This window comes from Pocillopora damicornis, chromosome 1 (genome assembly GCF_964200805.1).
Source record: "Pocillopora damicornis chromosome 1, jaPocDami1.2, whole genome shotgun sequence".
NCBI classification, from domain to species: Eukaryota; Metazoa; Cnidaria; class Anthozoa; order Scleractinia; family Pocilloporidae; genus Pocillopora; species Pocillopora damicornis.
In genome coordinates, this window is record NC_142670.1 from 5,116,943 (window position 1) to 5,141,987 (window position 25,045).

A 25,045-nucleotide genomic window follows, 5' to 3' on the forward strand; every position below is an offset into this window, starting at 1 on the left:
ATGCAACAGTTTTATCTGCATGGTTATATACCGTTTTCATTATCCTTTTCAAAGTGTAATAGCCTTATGAAATTGTTATCATCTATATGTTACACCCAACACACTGAATTGATTGTTGTACTTACTAAAATCAGTTGCACTTGAGTTAATTCATATGCCTAATGACTGTTTACAATTATTAAGATTTACTTCTTCATAAAACTCGAAGGCTTCTCTGACATCTCAATCTTAGAGCTAAATCTTGACTACTAATCGTAGACTTATATGGAAATCGTAACATATCATGAACCAAGACATTTAATTAGGAAAATCTCCATAAAAGTAAAAAAAGTAGAGCATGAAAATTAAATTGGCTAATGAACTTCTCAGGTACAGCAGTTACCCTCTGACTTGCATCAGTGACCAATAAATAACTTCTCCTTGCAACATCAGTACAGTATTGAGATAAATTAAGGGATGGAAATGAAGAAAATTTCAATGAAAGGATAATTATTAGTTGATTCAATAGCTTAGTCTCCAAACTAACGACGTGAGAATTGTAAAGCAGACGTAGGGAGAATTGCGAATGAGATTTTTATGAGTGAACGGTTTTATGCAGCAACCTTACAATTTCGATTAACTTTTCCAATGGGGATCGGAGTAAATGTATTTTACAATTAAAACAATGGAGAACAAGATGGTAAGTCGGCATTCTTGTTTAGGACGATTTGACGCTTTATGGCACTAAGACTAATCTAAGAGTAAACTAAACTAAACAAGTTATAAACAAAATCGAATAATTGCGAAGCAGAGATGCATTTAATAAGTAAACGGCTTAAACGATTGCTGAACATTGGACAACCAAAAGTAATGTAATCAATTTATCAAAACTATGACTAAACTTGCGAAAAAATACACATCAGCAAAAATAATTTATAATGCTATAATTTTGGCTGATGTGCATTATCCAGTTTTACAGACATCACTCGTAATCTCTCCTATCCCACTGTCCGACTTTGAGCATGATACTGCACCGTGGAGAGGGGGGTTGGAAGGATTATGGTTGCCACGCCCCTCCATAAAGCTCTGTGATATTGCCCTCCCTCGATGTCAGTCAATTTCTTTTATGGTCTCCCTTTGAAGCTCTTTTGGTGACGACTAATATCCTCTTAAAACCGTGAGATTCTCACGCAGACGATATTAAAATTGAGCCGCTGACAATATGTGGGAATGGTGAATTTCTTTATAGTTTTGATCAAAGGTAAACGTAAGTTAAGTATCTACTTATAAATCTTCAGGTGTATATATCATAGTTCATTGTAACTCTGAAGTTTCAGCATCTATCTCGACTCTGACTGGTATCACAGACTTTGCCTCTCACATTTGGGGTTTAATTTTGTGAAGCCGGGAGGGCCATGCTTGTCGAAGTCTTCTTTTGAAACGTTCTCTTATCTAAGTGAGGAATGCAAGGCACTAATTAGAGACTTTCCTTTCGCTAGAAAACATTTTTTTCCTGTGGAAGATATTCAGATTATGAAGACTCGAATTTATCCATACCTCACTATTTCCCAAGCAGTGAAAGAAGAAAATCGAGAAGCCCTGCCGAAAAACGGGGTCCGGTAAGTAGGTAAGCAGACAAATAAATAAATAGTTAATTAAAAAAAAAAGAACTTGTAGGTTAGAAAAACGTCAAAGGAGCATTAACCCTTCAACTCCCAAGGTCTCATTGGTAATTCTCCCTATTGTTTGCCATATAGTGCTTGTGATTTTAGTTAGGAGAATTTGGTATTGGATCAACTAATAATCCTCTAATTAATGCTTTTCTTTATTCTCATGACTTGTCTGCTTGATATTGTATTAATACTGTAAGGAAAATTCTGTGTTGGTCACTCATGGGAGTTAAAGGGTCAAATTTCTTTTTTTACCATAATTAAAGAGTCTTCTCGTGAAATTAGCGGTCCCACACTTCTTTTCATTTTCAATCATTCTTTTCTATCTTGGTACTTTAGAGGTTTTAGCAGGTCTGTAGTTTTAGAGATAGGCCATCACAACCTAATTTAACCATTTTTCACGGTTCAAGTTCTCTTTGTGCTTGCCATTAACTTTAAAAGTTTCCGAATCGGAAATTTAATCTGAGTTACACCTTTCTCATTTCGAAATTTTGATAATCATCTTCTTGGAAATACGCCTTAACATTCCTCTAGAAGTAGCACCTCAGGCGTATCAGCCCTTAGCTTTGTACTTTACCTGTGTAGAGTTTAGGATGACAAAAATGTAAGAAAAGGCAATGTGCAATGGCGACAAGAAACCTATCAGCCATGTAACTCCAAGCAACGGAGTCAACACCACGCATGCTCGAACACCAACCCTGAAGGAGAAAAAGAGATTTGTATTCAACCTGAAAACTCGATTCCTCAGGGAAACAAACCCCAGACCGTCGGATTTCGCACTCGGACATCCAACAACGGAGCTACAGTACTCAATAATGTGCTATACCATTATGAAGTTCATTTGTGACAAGTATCTGGCATTCTTCTGGGAACAGCTATGTTGAAAGAATCGTGTGATTCATAGGAAGAGGGAAATGTTCATCCTACCTGATCTGCTCACTCTGGTTGTCTTTCACTTGTTGGATTGTAGTAACTTCCTTGATAACTCGCACGAGGATCGCTATATTAATCTTTACAAGCAATAATAGGAATACAAGTAGTTTAATTTTTGTATATTGTCCATCAGGAATGGTACAAAATATGAGAAAAAATAGGACAGAAGCGGGAAAAAGGGGTGGCAACTAAGAGTGATGCCGACTCCACTAAATAGGATTTTCAATAAGAAATGTTTTGGCGCAAGAGTATGGAAAATAACTGGAGTATATTTTGAAAAATAGGTAAAATAGCTTAAGTTCCAAAGCCATCCGCTATTATATAGCTTTGTGGATGTAAATTCATTCTCAAGGCGCTTTATTTATTATTGATGTTTGTGGTGTAGTGGATGGATAAATGGATTCCTCCCATCTGTCTCTCCTTTATATATATATATATATATATATATATATATATATATATATATATATATATAAAAACTTTGAAAAATTAAAAAAAAATTTGATTAGGTCACGATGCCTTACTTAAAACCGAAGGATGATCTATGAGCTGGAGGAGAAGCTGGAGGAGATGAAGTGCTAGGAGATAAGTTGTATGTGAGAAGTGCGAAATTTATGTTAAAAAGAAGTTTCATCACATACAAATTCAATTAGTCCAACAAAGGAAACAAATGTCCAGATGATTTTGTTTCTTGAAGATATCCAGCAGCTTGGAGTTTGGAAAAAACAGGAAAAAATGGATGGATGAATATATTAATTAATAAAACAAGGGAAATTGGAGAGAAAGAAACGCCAACTCATTTCGGAAGAAAGAAAAAAAGATAGACGACTTAGTTTCGATCCACACATACGAGGTGAGGAAGATTGCTAGAGGGGAGCTCACACCCCTTCCCCTGGGTTCTCCCCGTTCAGGCAGCTGCCAAGTCACATATCCGCTGCGATACTTCCATAGAGAGGATTTAATAGGTAAACATTCAAACTTACTACTGGTCACTGACATAATTTTCGATTCCATCTTTTCTTGCAACAATACCCAAAGATGCAGTAACCATGACCGCAGGAAGTCCTATAGCAAAAAAGCACAATGAATAAAAATAGGCATTGTTGACAATTACAAATACTAGATAGATTTGACGGCTATAATATCTACTTTTACAAATGGCCCATCGTAATTGCTTTCGCTTTGTCATACTGGCAAAAGTAGTAACTATTCTTCAAGACTTCATAACTTTTCTGGTAAGTGCTGATGGCCAATCCGAATTTTGGTATTAACACATCGTCAGCCGCAAATCCTTTTCGGTCGATAATTGCTTTGCTTTATTCGATTTACCTTGGTGGCCTAGTTTTCAACGGGATTTAGTGTTCACATCTCAAGAAGTAGCTTTCCTTACCCCAACAAAGATCATGAAAGCGGCAGATTTTATCGTTGACGTTGTACACCTTTACCACAAATAAGTAAATGTAAGCTCCTTCAACAAGCATCCAGCAGAAAGCTGCCATCAAGAAGTACTGCATGAGAGCCGCAATTGTAACACAGGCAGCCTATAAGGAATCATCATCAGTTGGCTGATGTACTGATAAGCGAGCAATCATCAGAAAAAGAAACAGCTCAGACAAATTTATCTAAACAAATAACACTGAAGGATAAAGATGTAAAGCATTCTGCTCCAACTCTCACCTTGTTTTCTGTGGCATCAATCCCAGCAAAAAAGACAATGTGTCCAGCTCCAATGCAAGATGTTAGTCCCACCCGACTATGGAACAGGAGTGCTTGCCTGTCTCTACAGAAGCCCAAACAGATAGACGTGTAAAGAAATATGAAAACCAAAAGGAAGAAGATTCAACTGAGGAAGTCAAGAAAGAGAAAACTTACCTCCCAAAGCGTTTTTAGTCAATAAATTCATATTTAATGTGGTGGTGATGTCCTTGGCCCTTAGCTCTCTGTCTACCTTGTGCACATTTCACAGCTGACTTTCTTTTTAACTTTGTGGGTTACTTTGTCTCAGTTTAAATAAATTCGACCAACAGAATGTCTGAAACCACCGTCAGGTTACCCTACCTCCCAAGTTTATTGAGGTTGACGAGACGTCAGTCTTTGCTGACCAGAAGGTTCTCTACTCTCACCTGGACTATCAGACGACACAATAAAAAAGATCACATCCTTCATGCTACATTGACCAATACCTCAAGCAATTTTTTAAACACCCAAGTTATAGCATTTGAATGAAGTGGACTTACGTTAGCCGTATATAGCTGATTATTGTTATAGAAACTCCAGCCAGCGATAAAGCCATCCCCACGTGTGTAAGAACTGTCAGTATCTTGTCATTTTCCTTTGAAGTTAATTGAAATGTATTACCTTCATTTTACATGGACCTCTTTGGGGTAAAACCATACTCCTGAACTTCTGGGACACTTTAAGGCAAACTAATGTTTTAATGAATATTCCATGCCCGTAAGAATTAGGGTGTCATATGAACCCGCCTTCTTGTGGCCGATAGTAACCAAAAATGCGCACCCTTGGGATATGGAATCTTAGTGTAACTGACCCAACAAATTTTTAGGTGTATTTCCAGTTTTGGAAACACTTTATGTTACTATCTGCCTTCTTGTGGCAGATTGTAGCCAAAAATGCGCGCCTTTGGGATATGGAATCTGAGTGCAATTGACCCAACACGTTTTTAGGTGTATTCTCTCTTTCAAGCCACAGTACTCCTAAGTGACTGTTTTGGAAACACTTGATGTTACTATCTGCCTTCTTGTGGCCGATTGTAACCAAAAATGTGCGCCTTTAGGATATGGGATCTGAGTACAATCGACCCAACATAGTGTTAGGTGTATTCTTTCTTTCAAGCCAGAGTACCCCTAACTTAATGTTTTGGAAACACTTTATGTTAGCCAAGCGAACGGATTGTCCAACAAAGCTTTTTTAAGTACTTACACTACAAATGCATTTTCTCCGTAAGTACCTTGTTTTATTGGAATATGAACTTGAAATGATACGTGCTGCCATCTGATACAATTATACACGATAGAAAGAACACTAAATGAAACTTATACCTTTGTGTCCCCTGCAATACTTTCATCTATACTTTCGGTGATATCCATTAGAACAGCAAAGTGATTTAAATGGTTGCACTTGCATTCCGTTTGGGATTCGCTCATAATTCTGGTGAAACATCCTTGCGCTGACCAATCCACGGGACTTTATACAAAAAATAAAAGAAAATTTATGTGGTTTAGTTCCAGGGTATAGAATCTAACAGAGCTGTCTAAATGGCCAGCATAATACATGTTTTGCAAGAAGTAGATTTCGTCCGAAAAGAGCGAGCCTTACCCATCTCCAAACATGTCCCAGAATACACACTCTCTGCTTTTTCCACCAGCCTGAAATGAATTTAAAAAGAACGAATCAAGAAGAAGTTTAAACTCAGTCTATAATCTCTTAATGGGAAATATAAAGTTTAATATCTAAGATCTTATACACAAGCTTAAAATCATGAGATGGTTGAGCGTTATTAGCTGAGTTGATACCGTGAATTGCCCACCGTAGAGAGATTACAGAGCTAACGTTTCGAGTGTCCGGCAAACTGTCATGGAGAAAGCTACAGATTTAACAAGGTGTAAAAGGGGGATGTGAATTTCTTTCATTGTAAAGGTGATGTACATACCTTTATGTGTTTAAAAACCAAGGTGATGTTCTCCAGCAGTATATCTGCAGGCTCGGGGTACATTTCAACGGACATGATTATGGAGTTTAGCACCCTGAAACAAAAACAACAAAAAATACTGAATGAAATTTTAAATAGTTTCGAAGCAAACAAATATGTGAATACATTTATTCAAAACAAAAAAAAATATGTAAAATGTATTAAAATATCTTGCAAAAGTTGTCAATGCTTGCTCACCTCTACTTCTGAGCCTTGGTTTTTGAAAAGAGACAATAATTTAAAACCATGAGGTAGGTTTGGATGTAATCATTATCTTCGCCATACACGTGAAGGATGTTGTATAATTTAGTTTTTTCTTTATTATTTTTTTACAGCAGTCTTTATACTTTGATTTAACAAACGTATTTGATTTTCTTGCTGCTGAAATACAAACCTTATTTTGTTGGTTCCTCTAGTGTTCTTGTCTGATGTAAACAACTCGGTAAGATTTTTGTACATTACTCCTACAACCATTGAGCCTTGATGGAATTAAATTGAATGAAAAGATAACTAAGATAGCGTTCAATATTTATTGGCTGGCGTGGGAGCTGTCAGAGGGTTTTGATTGTGTCTCGATAAGCTGATCCCCCCTCACTGGGGTTGATTGGCAGTCGATTGTCTATAGTTCGCCCCCCTTCCCTCCTTTACTCTTTGTAGGCAACGACTGATCCTTTCCCCCCTTCCCCCTCCAATGATGTGTTAAAATGTTTTCAAATATGGTCGAAGATATTTTGTTTACTTCCTCTCGTGTCTTATTCTATGTTTGGAAGAACTGCACCATAGAATTGTTTGCGCCTCGATTTCAAAGATAAGTCTGGGTTTTTTTTTTTGTTTTGTTTTTTTTTCGTTCTCTTTTCTTCACATTTATTTCTCGAGCTATCTCTTCCGCCATGATATTACTGCCATTGGATAACAAAATAATGTTAATCATGGGTTCAGATATTACTGAGTGAGATCACGCCTTAACATACTCACCATTCTCGCCGGTGTTTCGATATGAAATTTCCACGAAGTTTTCGTTTTTGGGATCAGCAAAACGAAATTTTTTGTCCCTGTCCCGGTGAAGGCGACTGGCAAAAACATCTACGATTAAGGGTTACAAGGAAAAAAAAGAAATCCATGTAGTCTCAAGACTATTTAGATATACGTGTTTTTATGGTGTCGATTCAGTCCGATAGAAGAATATTAAGCCCCATATATCTCCTTTCTTTCTGCTTGAGTGCGATTGGTCTTGTCTCAGCTTAAAGTAAGACTTATCCAGTAAAATTTTCCAATAATTAATTTTCATTAATATTAGGTAAGAAGGAGGACATCATTTTGTAGAATTTATTTTATAAATTAAGTAACACTACCTATTTGGAACAAGGGATGGGTTAAGTGACTAAATTATTCAAAGCGGAAGTAAAAAAAATAGCCAAGAGGGCTACAAGGGACAAGCCTGCGTGGATATTGAGTGGGGCCGTGAACTTACTTTATTATTTTTGTTATTGTTTTCTTTTTTATTTTCATCATCATTTTCTTCAAAAGGTTTACCTGCGACTTCGCTTGAGAAGGAAATGTTGGTAACTGTAGTGTTCAAATGTGCTTGACTGTGTCTCCACAGGAAGTCCTCAAGAGCCAATGCGGAGAACATCGCGTCATACTTTGTACTGGACGACGTTACATTTTTGAGTAAAGAGAACGCGGCCTGTTTATAGGAATCGAAGGAGAGTTATTTGCAGATATATACCTAGAGAGGTTTAAAAAGTTATCTTTCATTTTCATCATTGCAGTAAATTTTGCCCTCGAAGTTTTAAAGGTTGTAACGAGCCATTAGTTTTTGACAGAGTAAAATCTTCCAGATGGGGTAAACTACATGAACACTCGAACTTCCAAGATCTCATTTGTAATTCCACTTACTGTCTGCTACATAATTCTTGTGATGCTAGTTCAGAGAATTTGGTACTGGATCAAGTAATATTTCCCTAATAAATATTGTTCTTTACTCTATTTGCTTCTCTGCTTGATATTGCATTGATATTGTAAGGAGAAATTCTGTCTTGATCACTCATGAGAGCTAAAGGGTTAAATCCAGTTAGAGGCGAATTTTTAATGTTGCGAAATCTTTAGATACTTTAGATACAAACTTTAAATACGGGACATGTATATGGCTGGCACGCCCGATGATTCGGATTTCATTCGAGTTCTCAGGCAGCCTATAGCAGTGGATTGTACGGGTTGGTTTACTTACGTAGCTTGGAACCCTTCTGTAACGTATTGCATCGCGGTTTTGTGCCTCGCTATCTTTTTTGCTACTAGCTACAACATAATTTTACGCAATTCCTGTGTCTTCTATTCTGGAAAAACCAATATCATTATTAAACTGCATTACCTGAATGTCCTCCTTCCTCTTAGAGTCAAGATTTCTGTAAAAAGCCCGAATACAACGCCTCTAAATGAACCAAACAAAAACAAATAAGGGGTTAAACAATGAATCAATTGGTCACGTTTGCCAATCTTTCAGTCAATCTTCCAGATTTTAAAATCTGTCAGTCGATTAGTTGGTCAGTCGGTCAGGCAGACAGTCATTTAGTTAATTAATGAATTTCCCACCACATATAAGTTAACCAGTTTTAAGTTTGAAATCATTAGACTCTTTCAGTATTGCTCTAGCAATGAATCTCTCGCCATTACCTTTCTTCGTTCTTCCTGCTCCTGTAATGTTATGTTTCCTGCGAGAATGATTGACAGAAAAGTGGAATTGGAGGTAAATAAGCGATGTTTTGTTTGTTTATTTATTTTTTATTGATTTGCTTCATTTTCGTTTCCCTTTTTTGTTTGGTTTCGTTTTTTCCCTCTTTTCTCTTAGCGAAAGATTTGGCATTCGTGGGAAATAATTGCGAGACGAAGTGTTGCTCTCAAAGTGAGAGTTAGGTATACAAGGTAATCGTTACCGTATTATACTTTTTCGCAGGCGCAAGTCCCGCCTATATTCCTAACTAACGAGCTACTGTGGTAAATCAAAATGTTATTAATCCTCATGTATCCATAACAGGACATGTGCAGTTTCACTTCGAATGCAAGTTCCCGTCGAGTTTAGCCAAGAGGTGTATTACCTTTTAAGTTTGTTTTCCGTTCCATACATGTTGGAGCTCAAGATGAAATTTGTAAGTTTTTCGCTTTGCTTTTCGGACAGTAAATATTATTTTAAAGGGTTGATATTTCCTAAAAGCAGTATTTAATAGCATAATTTAAATTGTAAAATTTCAGAATGATAAAAATTTTAAACACAAACCTCGCAATTTTCTGGCCGTGAATTCAAATGAACAACGATTCAAGCATACTAAGCCTTCTGCACTGTCTCGTACACGCAAGAAATTCGTTTGACTTTCGCTTCTGAGCTCAAAATGTATAATTCTTTGTATAGAGATTTGGTCTCAAGAAGTCATAGTTGTCCCCGGTTGTGTCTCGAGTAACTTTTACGCTTCTCTCCTGCTCTCCAAACTTCCCGCGTGCATTCATAACCCGATAGACGCGCGCCAAGCATAAACCAATTTGTCTGTGTACTAGTATGCAGACGCTGTTAATATAACTCAATATTTTTTTCACCTACCCTCGAAGAATATACATTTAGGAGGCACTCCTTGACCAAATTTGGGTCTGATATAAATGCCCCACGCTCTTTTATAACCAGTTTCGTTTGTAAAATTTCGAAGATTGCTAATTTGAAGATTGGGAGAACAGTCCTCTAGGTTGGATTTGTTAAATTTAGGACATCTGACTATTATACAACACCAGTGAGAGCAAGCGTCTGGGGGGAGCCGTAAGATTCCCAATTCTAGTAGTAGTCCATCCTTCTTAAGTTTCTCACAATTTCTTCTCCTGACCGAGGGATCACTGGAGCCGATATCGTTGCATTTTTCCCCTGCCAATGAAGCATGTCAAGAAAATCAGATGTCTACTGAATTGTTTTGAACACCAGAAATAGCAGCATACTGTTAGACCTACTATTGGATTCAGTAAGAATGGAAATAAACTTATATTACATAATATTTGTTTTCTCTGGACAAGTATAAACAACAACAAAAATAACAATTATTAATAACACACTTTACCTGATGGACTTTTTCGATCTAAAGTAGAAGAAGTGGATGAATCTTGATTAAACGTCCACAGCGAGTTTGTAAAACGTCGTGTCTCAAGTTTAGTCTTTCGTCTCGACAGAGCCTGGTTCTACTTGGCTTTGTTATTTAAACTATGATAAATGTAGTCACGCATTGAAACGGAGCATCTAAAACATCTGACGCAACTGCTCCTGCGTAATTTGACAAAATGGTTCGGTCCTATTCAAACGAATTTTCAATTTACATAGAACCGCTCCCGTCGCCGCGTCTGTGGGCGGAATTTTTTTCTCTAGTAAGCTAACACTGTTTCCAAGTTGAACAAGTGTCATTTAGACGGGGTATGAATATGGTGGCATACCGCGCTTGTACTGGTGCTCAACGAGTTGCAAAATCAAGCCGTTAACATCTTAAAATTCAAAGAAGACGGAAGATTACAAATAAGCCATTCGAGGTGAAATTTTGGAGCGACAAAGAGAGAACGGTTCTAGATGAATATTTCTCTTCTAAGATCGAGATCGAAACTGTCTCAGTTAGGTTAAATCGTTATACTTAGAATATTTCTAAAGGGTCTGCCATTCCCATTTTATTCTCCAAACATTTAACTCTTCTTTTCATTTCCAACGTAGAAGCTGAAAGTCTCTTTTCTCAACCCTTGTTTCCTGCATTAGTTCGTGATGTTGACATCTTTTAAAAATTAACATAATGCTAAAATTTAAGCATAAATTCGTTATCTGTGATGCGAAGGAAATGTCGCGAAATTTAGGTATGGTTTTTCTTTTTATCGATGACAACTGAACAACAAATTAATTTTTTTAACCAGGCGTAGTTGCATCTCACGCAAAATAAGTCTTCGCAGCGAGGAAACGCATCCGACAATTCAAACAGTCGTGAAGCAAAGCCAATTTGAATTCACTAATATACATGACATAAGGGATGAGGCGAGAAGTTTAAAACGCAAACTAATTTGACATGAATTCTATGTAATATTAGCCATGTGGTATATCATTACGCGTAAGAATCTATTGCCGGAATAGATCGGTCTTTGACAATTTTTATCTCAAAGATAGCAACAATCCACGAAATCTGCTGGTTTTTATTTTAACCGAAAAAGTTGATTGTTTTGTATTTTTTTTTTTTTTACCAAAGATGTCCATATCAGTGATATACCGCAACTTCGGATAGATAAGCTATCACAAATGTTTTCTGTTCAACTTGTACTCCGAAAAACGACAGGGAATACTCATATCTCTCTAATTGGGATCCATTCATAAATTATGTCAGTGGTTTTGAAGGGTTTTAAAAGTAAGGAGCAGTTTCTTGTCGATGAGCGGTACTTAGAAAGTAGAGATGTCACGCTAAAGATGATAACCCACTCACCTAGATCGACCGTCATGAAGAAAACTGAACTAAATGCTAACGCGTACCAAAGTGCTTTCATCATTCCAAGCTTGAGATGCACTGTGGAGACCCAAACGTCGGAAGATAGCTTGTCTTTCCTCGATCCTCTTTTAAAGATGTATGGAGTAGATCCAATTTAGCCCCAGATATTTCCAGCTGTGTATTTTATTTTGTAATATTTATCTGATCTTTTTAGCGAACAAACAATTGGCCGATGATTTTTTTTTCCGTCTTGAACGGAGTCTAGCCAGGTAATGATGTAATGCATCCGGGTGCTCCGAAGAAAAAAACAGGAATAACTAGCTTTTCTGTTGACGTTTTAGGTCTTACAGTCCCGGATGGGAGTAATTGCCAACTGATCCTTATTATACCGCATGCTAACTAACACGCTGTTACTGGAAATCGAAACATACCACGAAATTGATCTATCAGCAAATTCTTTAACTTTGCGAACAGAGTATCTACATGCTTCTTGAAAGAAAAAAAAAATCAAGATAGAAGGAGGCACTATGTGAGGTTGAGGATCCTCTGATTCCTGGAGACAGATTTGAGCTTCAGTCCACAGAGGTCCTCCTAAATTGATCTGCGATGTTTAATGATCAGTCCACCATATTTAATAAGATCCCTACGCACCCCGGACTCCTCAAGCCGCTGCCAATGCCACAAAATTTAAATATAGAGTCCCTTAATTACTCGTTCCTTTACCTCGTATATCCACGAATTTAAAGAAACGTCCCCGTTAATGAGAAATTTTCAAAATTGCTGTCTCCACGGTCGAGCTGTGCTTCACTGTTTCATAGTTTTATGTATAGTTTTCTGAATTTGGAGATAAATATCCTAAAGTGTAACGAGTTAGCGGGAAAGCACTTCATACAGTTTTACTGATTTAGACTAGGGTTCTCGTATGAAAGGACCAGTCACCATCTACCAACGAATGGGGAAGGGTGTGGATGAAAATATTTTTTTTAGGGGGAATACTTGGTTTTCAGGGGGAACATGGAGAGGACCAGTGGTCGCGGAGGGGGGGGGGGGTGCAAGGAAGGAATCAAAAGAATGTTGTGTAGCCTTTAGCCTGCGTGTAGCCGTACCCTCCCCCCGCTAAGGTGAAACGGAAGCGAGGCAACATCTACGCAAACCTGGCACTAATCCTCTTCCGTGACGTCCCTCTTTTGTAAGAAAATATATCATAACTTTTAATTGGTAATTGGTAATTTTGCTGATTCTTTCGTCAATTCTGATTGGTTCGAGTTGGTAATTTATTTTCATATTAACGAAGAAGAAGATGAACTAAATGTTTTACGATTTACGACAAGGTTTTAAGGCAAGTGTGCCCCTTCAACTTTCGGTGTTTTTGCGAACGGTGCTGCGAAGCTAAATTAAAACTAGTTGTCCCTTACAGCGATTCTTTGGACTGAGAAAAGAGTCGCTCTTTCTTCACGCTTGCAGCGTAACTATCTCTTATAGAAATCCATGAAATCCTTGAGATTCTGTGACAAATGATCCAACTCTTTTCGACGACCGTGACACTGTTTACGAATTCAAGCAGAACGTTGAAATCCAGTTTGGTTAGCGCGATGCCAATTGAACATCGTCCTCTTTTTACTCCAAAGTATACAGTTGAGCTCGGAGGCTGAATCGCAAATTTACCCGCAAATGGAGAATGAATTCACTTAAATGTTATTGTTGATCTCGATAACCTCGCCAATACGTGTCACTTCACACAAAAAACATTATGAAGAGACATTTTTTTTCCATAAATTAGAGTGACGTCGTGGAACACGATTAGTGTCAGATTTTAGTTCCGTCCATTCCGTTTTACCATCAGGGGAGGGTACGGCTACACGCAGGCTATAGAGCCTTAGATAAATCTTATAGGGACACAATCTTAAAGTGACGCATTCAACGCACCCCGCCCCCCCCCTCCCGTAACCCAAGCCCCTCCTTTCCCTAACGATAAACGATAATCGGTCCTTAGGTATGTTGTAGTTTAGTAAAGTCTTCATTATACAGTTAACTGTTATATACTACGAACTTTATTTGTATACTTAACAAATGTTAATTGCAGCAAAATTGATTTCTACGGTTCAGACCTGATTACCGGTTAAATGATTAATCAGTATATCAAACTCATAATCAGTATATAAACTGGTATTCTCGGGCAATTTGATTTTTATGCAAATAATTATTCCATATAATGCCAACGATGCCAGGTAAGTGTGGCTAAATATTATCAACCTAGCTAAGCCTGGGGCTAAGAAAATTACTTAAAAATACAACTTGAATTAACTTGAATCAGCTAAAGCCTAAGCAACAGAAGTGATGCTGGCTATAAATGCATTTAGTATTTTCCCATTCCATTGGCAAGACAAAAGTTCAAAGTCTATTGATTACTCTTGATCCTGCACAGGAATCTCAGTATCACTGTGACTCTGACGGGCTTGAGAGTTTCCTCTATTGTCACCTGGCCTTTGATTAAATGCACTTGGGTGGATTTTTTGGACTCTTCTTTTGAAACGCTCCCTTATCTAGATAAGAATTAGAAGTCAAATAACAGGCACTCATTATATGTAACCAGCTTTTCTTGATATGAATTACGGGGACTCAAAATTCATATTTACCTCACTATTTCCCAAGCAGTGAAAGAAGAAAATGAATAATCCCTTTTAAAAAATATAGATATAACTTCATTGGTTAATAGGTAAACAAACGAGCAAATAGATGCAGAAATAAGAGAAGCTTTCCACTTTTTTTTTTAATTTTTGTTTTGTCTTTGTTTGTTTTTTTTTTGTCGGGAATGTAGGGTTGTGTCTTTTAGAACAACTCAGCTGAAGGTCTCCTTTCCTTATCAGCTATGATCGTTTACTTATCTGAGGCTTATTTTCCAGAATACAATTCTATCCGTTAGATGTAATCGATTCATGGTGACTCCAGTATCATAATTAAGCCAAGCTAAGGCTTTGAAGATGAAAATGCAAGTGCAAAAGGAAGGTTTAAATAGTCTCCAGTCGGCTTCTTTACGAGGGTCACGGATCTGGTATGTGAAAGTAAATCTGAATTATTCTTGGATATGGAGACGCTTTTCAGTATTCCTGACGCTTTTCACGTTATACGTACGTTCTTATATCTACCCATGAGCAGCCAAATGCTTGAACAAACCCTTAAGGCTTTAGATGACTTTACCTGAGTGGAATTAAGGATTACAAAAATGTAGGAGAAGGCGATGTGTAACGGCACAAGGAAGCCAATCAGCCACGTGACACCCAGCAATGGAGCTAACACCACGCATGCACGGACACCAAGCCTGTAAGAGACCAAATGAATCGTCACTTGGAAAACAAAAGCATTCATCTGAAATCGATATAAAGAAAAATTGAAAACTCTTAGCTTAAATTGAAGGCAATGAATAGTCGCGATATATTCTCGGGAGTGACAAAAGAAGCAGTTTGAAGGTCGTCCATCGAAAACGCACTATATTTTATGTGCTAGGGCGTCATTCAAAGCCCATCAATTCCAGGCCAGCTTTTCTTTGTAACAAGCTATGATGCGAGATTGTTTGTTGATTGGAAGCATTCAAGAGGCGGGAGAAGTAACTATTATTAGCCCACCTGATCTGCTCAGTCGGGCTATCCTTCACCTGTTGGATTGTTGTTACTTCCTTTATAACTCGCACGAGGATCGTCATGTTAATCTTCAGGGATTAAAAGGGAAAACAAAAGAAGATGGAGGATATGAAAAGAGAAAAACTGAAATATCGGATACTTTTGTTGCACTAGCTTATGTTGTAATTTTTCAAAGAGGACTTTCAAAGAGTCACAGACTCATTCCTTTTCAGAAGAAGAAGAACAGAAATGATTGTCGAGATGCTGTTATAATCAACTTTGAAACAAATATCCTTAGAAGATTAAACTCATATCCATTAAAGAAATTCAAACTGTTGCCACTTACGATTGAGACGAATCCAACAAAGGAAACAAATATCCAGATGACATCGTTAGAGGAGGACATCCAGCAGCTTAGAATTAGAAAAATAAAAGGCACAAACAGACTTATATATATATATTTTTTTTTATATACATATATAAACATATATATATATATATATATTTTTATATACAGATATAAACATATATATATATATATATATATTTTTTTTTTCTTCTACATTAATGGCAGCATTTAAAGGCTTTTCTTAACAGAATGTCAAATCAAAATCCATTTTTAATTCAGCATGTTGCCTTTATATGACTCTGCAAAATTACGAAAAGACGCTATCTTGGATACTGGTTTAGAAATTCTCCCTCTCCTACTCTTATACATGGAGAGATCCACAACTTGAAATGAGGGGGTGCCTAGTGGGTGTGTGGGAGGGGGGGAGGCCAGTTAGTGAGGCTGCAGGTTTCTGTTATTAAGTCCTTGCATTCCCTGGGCTTCGACCATTTTTTATAAAGTCAATAAAATAAACAAACTTTCAAACTTACTTTTCATCATTGACAAAAGTTTCGATTCCATCATTTCCTGCAGCGATTACCAGAGATACAGCAACTATAATTGCAGGCAGTCCTGAGGAAAGTAATGATGAAAGGCTGCCAGTTTAAGTAAGACATTACAGCGAAAACAATCGAGTTACAGTGTTATTACATTTGCCAGAGCTGATAACTGTAGAAGTTAATGGTTTTAATATACCACTGACCGTAAGTTGTTGCGCTATTATATGAATTTCCCATGTGATTTTTTTATGTTTTTAACTCTTGAAACCTTTTGATTGTGGGTATGAAATTATTAAAACAATGCTAATTAGCCATAGCTGCGTGATTTCAGCCAACTATATCTGCACTTATAACTAGCTCTAATGAGCACTAGAAATATTTTAGGATTTACTCAGGTACACCTGAAGACGATTCAACGGTTTCCGAAAAAAACGCGTGTTCATTTAAAGAATTAAAAAAAAAAAGTCATTTTAAGATATTTTTGTTCGGTTTAATTTTTGTCAAATCATAATCGAGATATTTCCTCAAGTATATTCTTGAAGTCCTATCCCATTTTTCGCATTTCTTGACAATGCTCCTCACCCCAGCAAAAGCCATGATAGCGATGCATTTTATCGCTAATGTTGTAAACCTTTACAACAAATAAATAGATATATATCCCCTCGACAATCATCCAGCAAAAACTGGCCATCAGGAAATACTGCATAAGAGCTGCCACAGCTACACAAGCAGCCTGCAAGGAAAAGGTAGTTGGTCAAAATGTAATAATTTGCCCGACAAGTGGCATTTGCCGAAATAATAATCCAGAAAAACAGAAAGAAACAAAAACCAACGTAAACAGAAAGAACAAGGCAAAACTACAATATAGAAAACATTCAAAAAAACAAACAAACAAACACACAAAAAAACAAGAGAAAAGAATCACTCGATAGATCAGTCAGTCTTTAATCGTTAAGAAGCTGGACCAAATTAAAAAAACAAGCAAACAAACAAAACAAACAAACAAACAAGCACAATAACAGTAACATTAAATGACCAACACGAAAGTAGGAGTACAAAAAGTCACCTGGTTTGCAGTGGAGTCGATCCCAGCGAAAAAGATGATATGGCCTGCTCCAATGCAAGAAGTCAGACTAACCCGTATGTGACACAAAGGTGAATTTCTATCCCTACAAACAAGCCAATAAACAGCAACTAAATGAAATCGATTTAACAGCCAGACAAAAACAGAACTGTGGTCAATGAATTGTAAAAAAAAAACATCAAAAAGACAATTGCAAATGATCCACCAAATGAATGAATAAATCCGCTGACAGAATACATTTTTTAAATGAATTAACTAGTGAATAACGAATGGATAAAAGAATACTGACTAGACAGTTTCTATTTTATACTAACGTTAATTTGAAGCTATTTTCACTCCTTGGTGAGATATCATTTTTTAAGAAAATGGTTCCCGGCCGGACCAACACTCAAGATCTTAAAATAACTGAGGAGAATGTGCTACCATTCTATGATGTCAAGAAATGGATAGACATTCTAGTCTTCTCGGATAAGGACGAATAAACCGTAGGTCCCGTCTCCTGCTTCTATTAATTAGTCAAGTTGGTTAGGCAGGGGACGTTAAAGAACCCACTCACGAGATTACTGTGATGCGGTCTGGCCTGTTTACTGGGAATTGGGGGTCTGGCCTTGTCATTGTTAACGCGGGGTCCACTGCAATTGGCTAAAGCTGTAGTGGTCTCCCCGCCTAAGATAATTAGGCGAAGCTAAATAAATTAAATTAAATTCGAAAGATCATCTCAGAACGTTTGATTTCTTTTTCAGCTACAAGCGGTCCGTGCTGACATCGATCCAGAACTGATCTGATGACTCATTTTCCTTATAGTTAATTTTCCACAATTCAGTAAGATATCAGTGTTAATTTAGCGTACTTACTTGAGCTGAAGATAGCTGATAATTGTGAGTATGACTCCGGTGAGAGATAAAGCCATCCCTACTCGAGTGACGAATGTCAGTATTTTGTCATGCTCACCTGACGAACGAGTTTTATCCTGATTGAAAAACTGTAAAGGTCATAATTATTTTATCTGTATCAAAGGAAATGTTTTTATTAATAAATAAAAATAAATAGAAATAAATGCGATAGTTTTAATGCCACTGTGTACCTTTTTAAATCCGCATGACTTTTTTTTTTGTAGAGGAGAAAAAGAAATATTCACCTTTCCTTCGTCAGCATTGTCGGTGAATTCCATGAGCACAGCGAAGTGGGTTAGATGATTGCAAACACATTCAGTATAGTGATTAGATATCATCTTTGTTTGACATCCTTCACTTGACCAACTCCCAAAGCTTTAAAAAGAATCAAACAAGGAGAAAGGAGTTAAAATAACTCATTCGATTGGAAACCCCCTCCCCCCTCCACCTAAAAAGAATTAAATTCACTCTACTAATTGCTTTAAAGTGATTTCTGATACTTGTCGCTTCCTTTCAGATAAGAAAACCGGAAGAATTCACGTTGTTTATAGTTTATGTTACTAAGATGCTTACTTTTCTTCAGAGAAGCTCCAGAATACACATGTTCTTTTTTTGCGATTCACCTAAGGGAAAAAGGAATCAAGTGTTGTGATTGAAAGATTAATATAGCGAGACTTCAGCGCTCGCCTCGGTGATACCTTACTAGTAGCTGACTGGTAAGGCGTCATAGAGATAGAATGTTAATGTTACCCTCCAAGTTAAAAGGTAATTCTAAACATTAAGGTCTCTGGGAGCACTCCATTAATGAGGTCTAAATTTTTTATTCAGCAAAAAAGAATTTGTTAATTTGTTTTTCAATTCGAATTCCTGAAGTCTTCGATGTAAAATCGAGGAGGGCTGCCAGTGTCTGATAGTCCCCTCCCTCCCTTCCCCCCTCCCCCCTACTCCCCTTTATGGCGGCTTCAGGTTGACGAAATTTAAAAAATTGCAGGAAGCCTTATAGGATGTAATGCTCATTTATTAATCAAGTCTCGAGCAGTTTTCAGATTATGAGCCAGTCATCAAAACTTAGTTTCAACTGAGAGAAAAGATGACAACATAGTCACCCAAATGAGGAATGAATGGACTATTGGTGTTTCCCTGTCATAAAACAAAAAACAAACAAACAAACAAACAAACAAGAAAACGCCGATTTAATTAAAAAAAAGAGTAAACATAACGAAAGAGTAGCGTATATACCTGCATGTTCTTAAAAACCAATGTGACGTTTTCCGGGAGAACCTTGGGCGGAGGGTCTATTACGGCGGACATAATTACGCTGTCCAGTATCCTGAAATAAAACAGATCGAATGATCAAAAAATAGGTAAAATGCTTTTTACTATTCCATTTTCAGTTATCAAGATAAAATATACATACTTTGTTTTGTTGTCTCTCTCGGTGTCATCTGAATAGTTTAATAAAAACTTAGAAAGTTTGTTGTATTCGATCCCAAGTACTGTGGAATCTGTTTAAAAGGGAGATGAGAAATGTATTGATTTCGGTTTCCAAAGATGTAATTTTTTTTGAAAAACGACCATGGCCTATGCTCTGGGCACCAATGTCATTACAGACAGCTGAATCATGAAAAAGCGCATTACTCAAAATTTTTCAAAAAGGATAAAGTTTCTTCGTATTCAAAAAAGAGAAAAGAAAGGAAAAGAAAGAGGCTTGCGAAATTTCAAAACAGAAACCGATTCGGACTAAGATGGAGGGAAAAAGGGAAAAAGAAAACAAGAACTGACTGTATTAAGTGCACACTAGTGCATATTGCAAATCTGGTATTGCACGTCGGAATGAAGCCATTTCCACTGAAGAGTTGACCAAGAAATTATGGGCAATTGCCTTGAAATAAACTGACTAAAAACAAGGAAGGGTTTTTACCTCTATCCGGATTAGCTAAGGGAATCTTAATAAAGTTCCCCCGACTGCTTCCATTAAACAGAAAGTCATCTCCTCTCTGGAGGGCATTGCATCTAACTCGAAAGTCTATATTGATAAAAAAGCAAAATATGGGATGCGAATGCTACAGCATCAACATATATTTCACTTGCCTACAGAGTACAACGGCATGTGAGTGCTCAGTACGTGCAATGACCCGCATGACTAGAATTTATTCAGTTGCATTTCCCCCAACTTATGATTTTGCGTGCAGTCATTCCCAGATTATAGAATTGCAAGCCACAGTTCATACTTCTGATACTGCAGACGAAGAAATATCAGAATTTTCCTTCTTTTTAGCTGATGTAAAGGATAGTGGTGCTGGCTCTTACCGTACAAGTATTGCTTGCCTGAACTCGTAGATAATGAAACTCATTTCGGAAAAAAAGAGGGAAGACCATTTTGCACTTACTCAGATCTTTATCGACATCAATGAATTCGGGATTTGTAACGCTCAGCCGCTTTCTGGCAGTGCTTAATATAATTTCTTTAAAGATGTACGCAGCAAAGACGATATCCTCCAGTTTTTTATCCTTTGATGAATATGTGAGTGAATCGTCGGACCAAATGCTTTGGATTGAAGTTCTAAACAGCTGTTTTGCATACTTGATGGTTAAATTGATGGTTGGTTGAATTGTAACGTCTACTACTTCAGCTGTGTTTGCAATAAAAGCTAAGGCGATAAAAAGCATAAAATTAAAATTATATCAAGCAAAAGGACTGACGCTAAGTGGTATTCGTACTTTATATTAGGAATTTTAAAGGGGTTTGACTACGTCTACTCAATTGAAAATTACACTGTTTGGCTGTAGAATTCTGAGCAGCTTACAGATGTGAGGTTTAGAATATACTTGAGCACAGGATGTACAAGATTAACCTCGATTTAATAAACAGTTGAAAACAGACATGTTACATGTGATCAGTGGACGCCATGATAGTTTGGACATCCTTTAGTTCCTAGAGAACATCCGGGATCGAAAACTTCCGGTTCATATAAGCATTATAATAGACACTGGGCAAAAGCCAACATTGTAAGCAAAATTTAACGCCTACCATAAACTTGCAGTCTTCCTGTCTTTTCTGACTGATAAGGTGTTGCAAAAACACGGTTCATAACTGGCATCCTAAACAGTTATAGTTATGCTAAAGATGAACGGAATTAAGGCCTGGAATTGTTTTTTTGGCTTTCTCTTCCCTTAGCATCCCAATTTGAAAAAATCATAGAAGAGTTATGATCTCAAAAAAATTATAATAGTAATAGTAATAATAATAATGATGACAACAATTATAATAATAAAGATAACAATAATAATAATAATAACAAGAAGAAGAAAAAGAAGAAGAAATTAAACAACAAAGTAGAAAGGATCAAACAGAAAAAGTGTAGTAAAATACTTACTGGGATCCATCGATTTTAACCTGATTTTAAACTCGAAAGATCTGCAGTGTACTACTTCAAATTTGAGTTTTTCGTCGCTGTTGTTGAAATAGATTTGATCTGAAGAAAATTTATGAAATGCATTAAAGCAAGACTGAGTCGATGTCCCTCCTTCATGGCACCAATTAGAGCATAGACCTTTGCTACCGCTGGTGGAGAACGGAAAGCATTTTATCCTGTGCCATCTACTCTTAAGAAGTCCTATGCAGTTGGAACCAGTACATTCACTCTGCTTCAAGAACGGAGCAGTTACACACTCATGATCTGCAGGAAAATAAACATTGCAGCGAAATAAACTAAATGAACACTTAGCTATTGGACAAAGTGAAATGAATTGACCAGTTAACAGTCCATTAACCCACTTGAGATTTATCTTATTCATTCATCTTTTTTTTACTTTTCTCAAGCTAGCTGATAGCGAGGAACTTACTTCGTTCTGCCATTGCCCAACTTCTTTGAACAACTGTAGGATAGGAAAGGAAAAAAATGTTACCTTAAATGGAAAGGATGCCAATAACAACTAGTAATAATCATTGCCTACTAAAGAACCATCGATCTAGCAGTGTGTTCAAACCTACGAATATCTGATGGTTGCGTGGCACACAGTTCCGATCTATCTATCATTTCGAATGGTCCGATCCAATGGTCATTTCGAATGGTCAACTGGTAACAATTTATCTACATATCGTCCCATGGCATCCAGATGGCAAGGGCTTCATCTAGCCAGCACGCAGGATTCAAAGCTTTCGCATGAAATCGAGGTTATTGGTCAGCCAGTCCACTGAGATAGCACCCAATCCATGAAAGTGCACAGCATCCAGAAAGAAGCCACACGGAGAGTAAACGTTCTCTCGAACGCAAAAAATATAATAGGAATAGCGAAATTATTATATAGGAAAAACCAAATTACACAAAAAATGACAAATAATCGGCTTATAAAGCAAACAGCTGGCAAACCATGTAGAAACAGCAAATGTTATATACTGCTGTAGCGGTGGAACGAGTTGTTAGTCTGAGAGATTTTATTTGGAGCTACGCTAAAGTATCGTGAAGCCTGTGATCTCGGTTTGATTTACGTGTTTTCACATTGTTGTTATTCTTGGCTAGAAATTACCTCTTTTATTCATTAGAATTAATGTAACACCTGAAAATCGGCACCCTTAATCCCCATGGAATCAACTCGCGCTTTTCATTCAACTAATTCATTCCTGTTTTCTCGTTACCATACTCTAATCAATGGCGTAACTCCACTTTCTGCATATAAACCCACACACAACCCACAATTGCTCCAATCGCTCTGACGAAGGTCTAACGCTCGAAACGTCAGCTTTTTTACCCTTTATGGTGGCTAAGTTACGTTTTCAACTCATCTGTTAACACTAAATTACCTGTTACACTCTCCCACCGACGCAGCACCACAGTTTCTTTAGAAACTTACCCCCTTTTATTCCTTGATCGTATAGTTTGCGCAGATTTTAAATTTTATTTACATCCAAGATGCTCGTCATTTTGGCTTTGAACTAAGCCTCACGTATTTAGATAGCACGCGTTTAAGCATAAAGCCTGTTCGATGCGTTTATTGCCATGAGAAAAATGAGTCTTTTTTCCAAGCCTTTTTTTTTTCTTTTTGTAATCATCATGAGGAAATCCTTTCGACCCATAGCACCGTTAGACTGTACTTTTTGTTAAGTTGCATATTTTTTAGCCGACATTTAGAAGCTTGACTGACAACATCTGGTTGACGCAGTTCACGGCGCTTTCCTACCGTGCCTTGTTCTGAAAAGCGAACGAAGATTATACCGACTGCTTCTAAACTAATAAAATCGTGTGGTTCAAATCGATCGCGTCACCCTAAGGAAATGTAGCCTTGCCTTTTCGAAGACCCTCCCACTTCTCGCGGAATAATAAAGGCGATCGACTAAGTACACTTCTAAACGATATTTAGGTAGCGTTGTATCCTCTTTGTAGAGGTGTTTTTGACGTGATAAACTACTGCATTTCCGCTTCGGCAGCATGTCCGTTTTGGTCATTAGCATAACACTAAAAACTCAAGGTGTTTTTCAGATGTTTTGACTCTACCTTTCGTTATTAATTGACTTTTAAGGGCGGTACTGATCTATAAAAAGAGAAATTTTCTTACATATTTGCATATTTCATTTTGTACTTAAAGGAGTTTCAAATTAAGAGTGTAGTTTTTGTCAGTATTTGACATAATTTAACAGAGGAAATTAGAAAATAAGGACCCCGTTTTTTTCGTTTGACGTTCCAACAAACGATTAACAAACTTTAAACTGATAGTTGCCTTTACGTCGGGTCAATCGAAATAATGATAATATTAATCAGCATTAGATAATTCTTACCAAGTAGGAACGTCGCAACATGAAAAATGCTTGCTTAACCGTAAGGTATTCAACAAACTTTGAACTCATAGTTACCTCTACGTCGCGTCAATCGAAATAACGATAATATTAATCGGCGTTTGATAATTCTTACCAAGAAGGAACATCACAACGTGGATTAAGCTTGCGAAAGCATAGGGTATTCTGTTCATTCCTCCTGATCTCACTCGAAGACTCTTGATCCCACTCGAAGACTCTTGCCTCAATCGATCCATCCACAATAAATCAATGACATAAAGTTATATATTCACTAGAGGCGTCTATGATTCATCCAGTATGTTTTTATCCATATGTAATCCCGGTCGTACAAGCAGTTATTGTCTGTTCTACAATTCTCCTTCGTGACTCGACAATTTAGCACGCAATGCATTACTTCATATTAAAACAGTATGTGTTATCTTTTAACTTATTAATGGGCTTTCACTTGTGGAAAAAAAAAAAAAAAACTCAAGATTAAACTATCGTGGTAGCCAGATGACCAACTTCAACAGACTTACAAAGACTTACTAAAAGCTATTTTTATTGGGACTGAAGACTCCGCTCACCGTTTTACAACGAAAACATTGTTTGAGAGAATTCGATCAGAGTTCTCGCGGTTCAGCGTTCTGGTACCGAAATTACGGCCTGAGGACGAGGCTAAGTGCGAAGTCGCTTTCATTGGTATGAGAAATAAAATGCAGTGATAGAGAAACGAGCGAAAACTCTTGAAAATCTCATAGTGGAAGAGCAAAAAAAAAAAAACTTTTTGCGAGAGAGGCATTACGTGAAGTGATGGCGGCAAAGGGGAAAAAAGTAACGCAGCTCTGTTTGATTCATGCAAGAAGCTGCCGCAATGAATCAGGTCAAACTTGCCTCCTGTGCCAAAGGCTAGGCTTGAGTCGATTGTGCCAGCATAATTTTTAGCATAATTTGGCAAAACGAGCATAATTTTAAACTTTTTTCAAAGAAAAGCACTACTGGCATAATCTGCATTT

General features: G+C 37.2%; 2 protein-coding genes across 3 annotated transcripts; both read right to left on the reverse strand.

The window, feature by feature from the left end:
- Nucleotides 1-15: 15 nt before the first annotated feature.
- LOC149051504 (adhesion G protein-coupled receptor L4-like) lies at nt 16-11,991 on the reverse strand. Its single transcript, XM_089184119.1, has 19 exons — nt 11,772-11,991; nt 9,884-10,195; nt 8,965-9,002; nt 8,663-8,722; nt 7,825-7,978; nt 7,267-7,374; nt 6,686-6,770; nt 6,253-6,346; nt 5,919-5,968; nt 5,642-5,786; nt 4,820-4,914; nt 4,260-4,362; nt 3,973-4,123; nt 3,566-3,647; nt 3,224-3,290; nt 2,577-2,659; nt 2,227-2,347; nt 1,537-1,578; nt 16-1,431 (listed from the first exon to the last, which is right to left on the reverse strand). Exons 1-19 carry the CDS (start codon nt 11,833-11,835, stop codon nt 1,357-1,359), a joined length of 1,929 nt encoding a protein of 642 aa, XP_089040245.1. The 5' UTR covers nt 11,836-11,991; the 3' UTR covers nt 16-1,356.
- A 1,811-nt stretch (nt 11,992-13,802) lies between these two features.
- Nucleotides 13,803-25,045, reverse strand: LOC149051505 (adhesion G protein-coupled receptor L4-like). 2 transcript variants are annotated; one of them, XM_089184213.1, is made up of 17 exons: nt 24,166-25,045; nt 22,103-22,135; nt 20,647-21,936; nt 20,178-20,282; nt 19,674-19,761; nt 19,496-19,586; nt 18,830-18,879; nt 18,502-18,631; nt 18,218-18,345; nt 17,346-17,448; nt 16,862-17,012; nt 16,271-16,352; nt 15,738-15,804; nt 15,398-15,480; nt 14,973-15,093; nt 14,411-14,452; nt 13,803-14,317 (listed from the first exon to the last, which is right to left on the reverse strand). In XM_089184213.1, exons 3-17 carry the CDS (start codon nt 20,924-20,926, stop codon nt 14,180-14,182), a joined length of 1,659 nt encoding a protein of 552 aa, XP_089040339.1. In that variant the 5' UTR covers nt 20,927-21,936; nt 22,103-22,135; nt 24,166-25,045; the 3' UTR covers nt 13,803-14,179. The 2 variants fall into 2 exon arrangements, with proteins under 2 accessions (XP_089040339.1, XP_089040342.1); XM_089184216.1 differs by lacking the exon at nt 14,411-14,452.

Coding starts and splice junctions, on each gene's coding strand:
- LOC149051504 (XM_089184119.1), bottom strand. CDS start 11,835: ATGATGAAAGCACTTTGGTACGCGTTAGCATTTAGTTCAGTTTTCTTC. Junction 9,003..9,883: donor TAAATGTATATTCTTCGAGG/GTAGGTGAAAAA, acceptor TCATTCTCGCAG/GAAACATAACATTACAGGAG. Junction 5,787..5,918: donor TGGGACATGTTTGGAGATGG/GTAAGGCTCGCT, acceptor TTTTGTATAAAG/TCCCGTGGATTGGTCAGCGC.
- LOC149051505 (XM_089184213.1), bottom strand. CDS start 20,926: ATGCTTTTTATCGCCTTAGCTTTTATTGCAAACACAGCTGAAGTAGTA. Junction 18,632..18,829: donor TGGAGCTTCTCTGAAGAAAA/GTAAGCATCTTA, acceptor TTCTTTTTAAAG/CTTTGGGAGTTGGTCAAGTG. Junction 17,449..18,217: donor ATCAGCTATCTTCAGCTCAA/GTAAGTACGCTA, acceptor GCTTGTTTGTAG/GGATAGAAATTCACCTTTGT.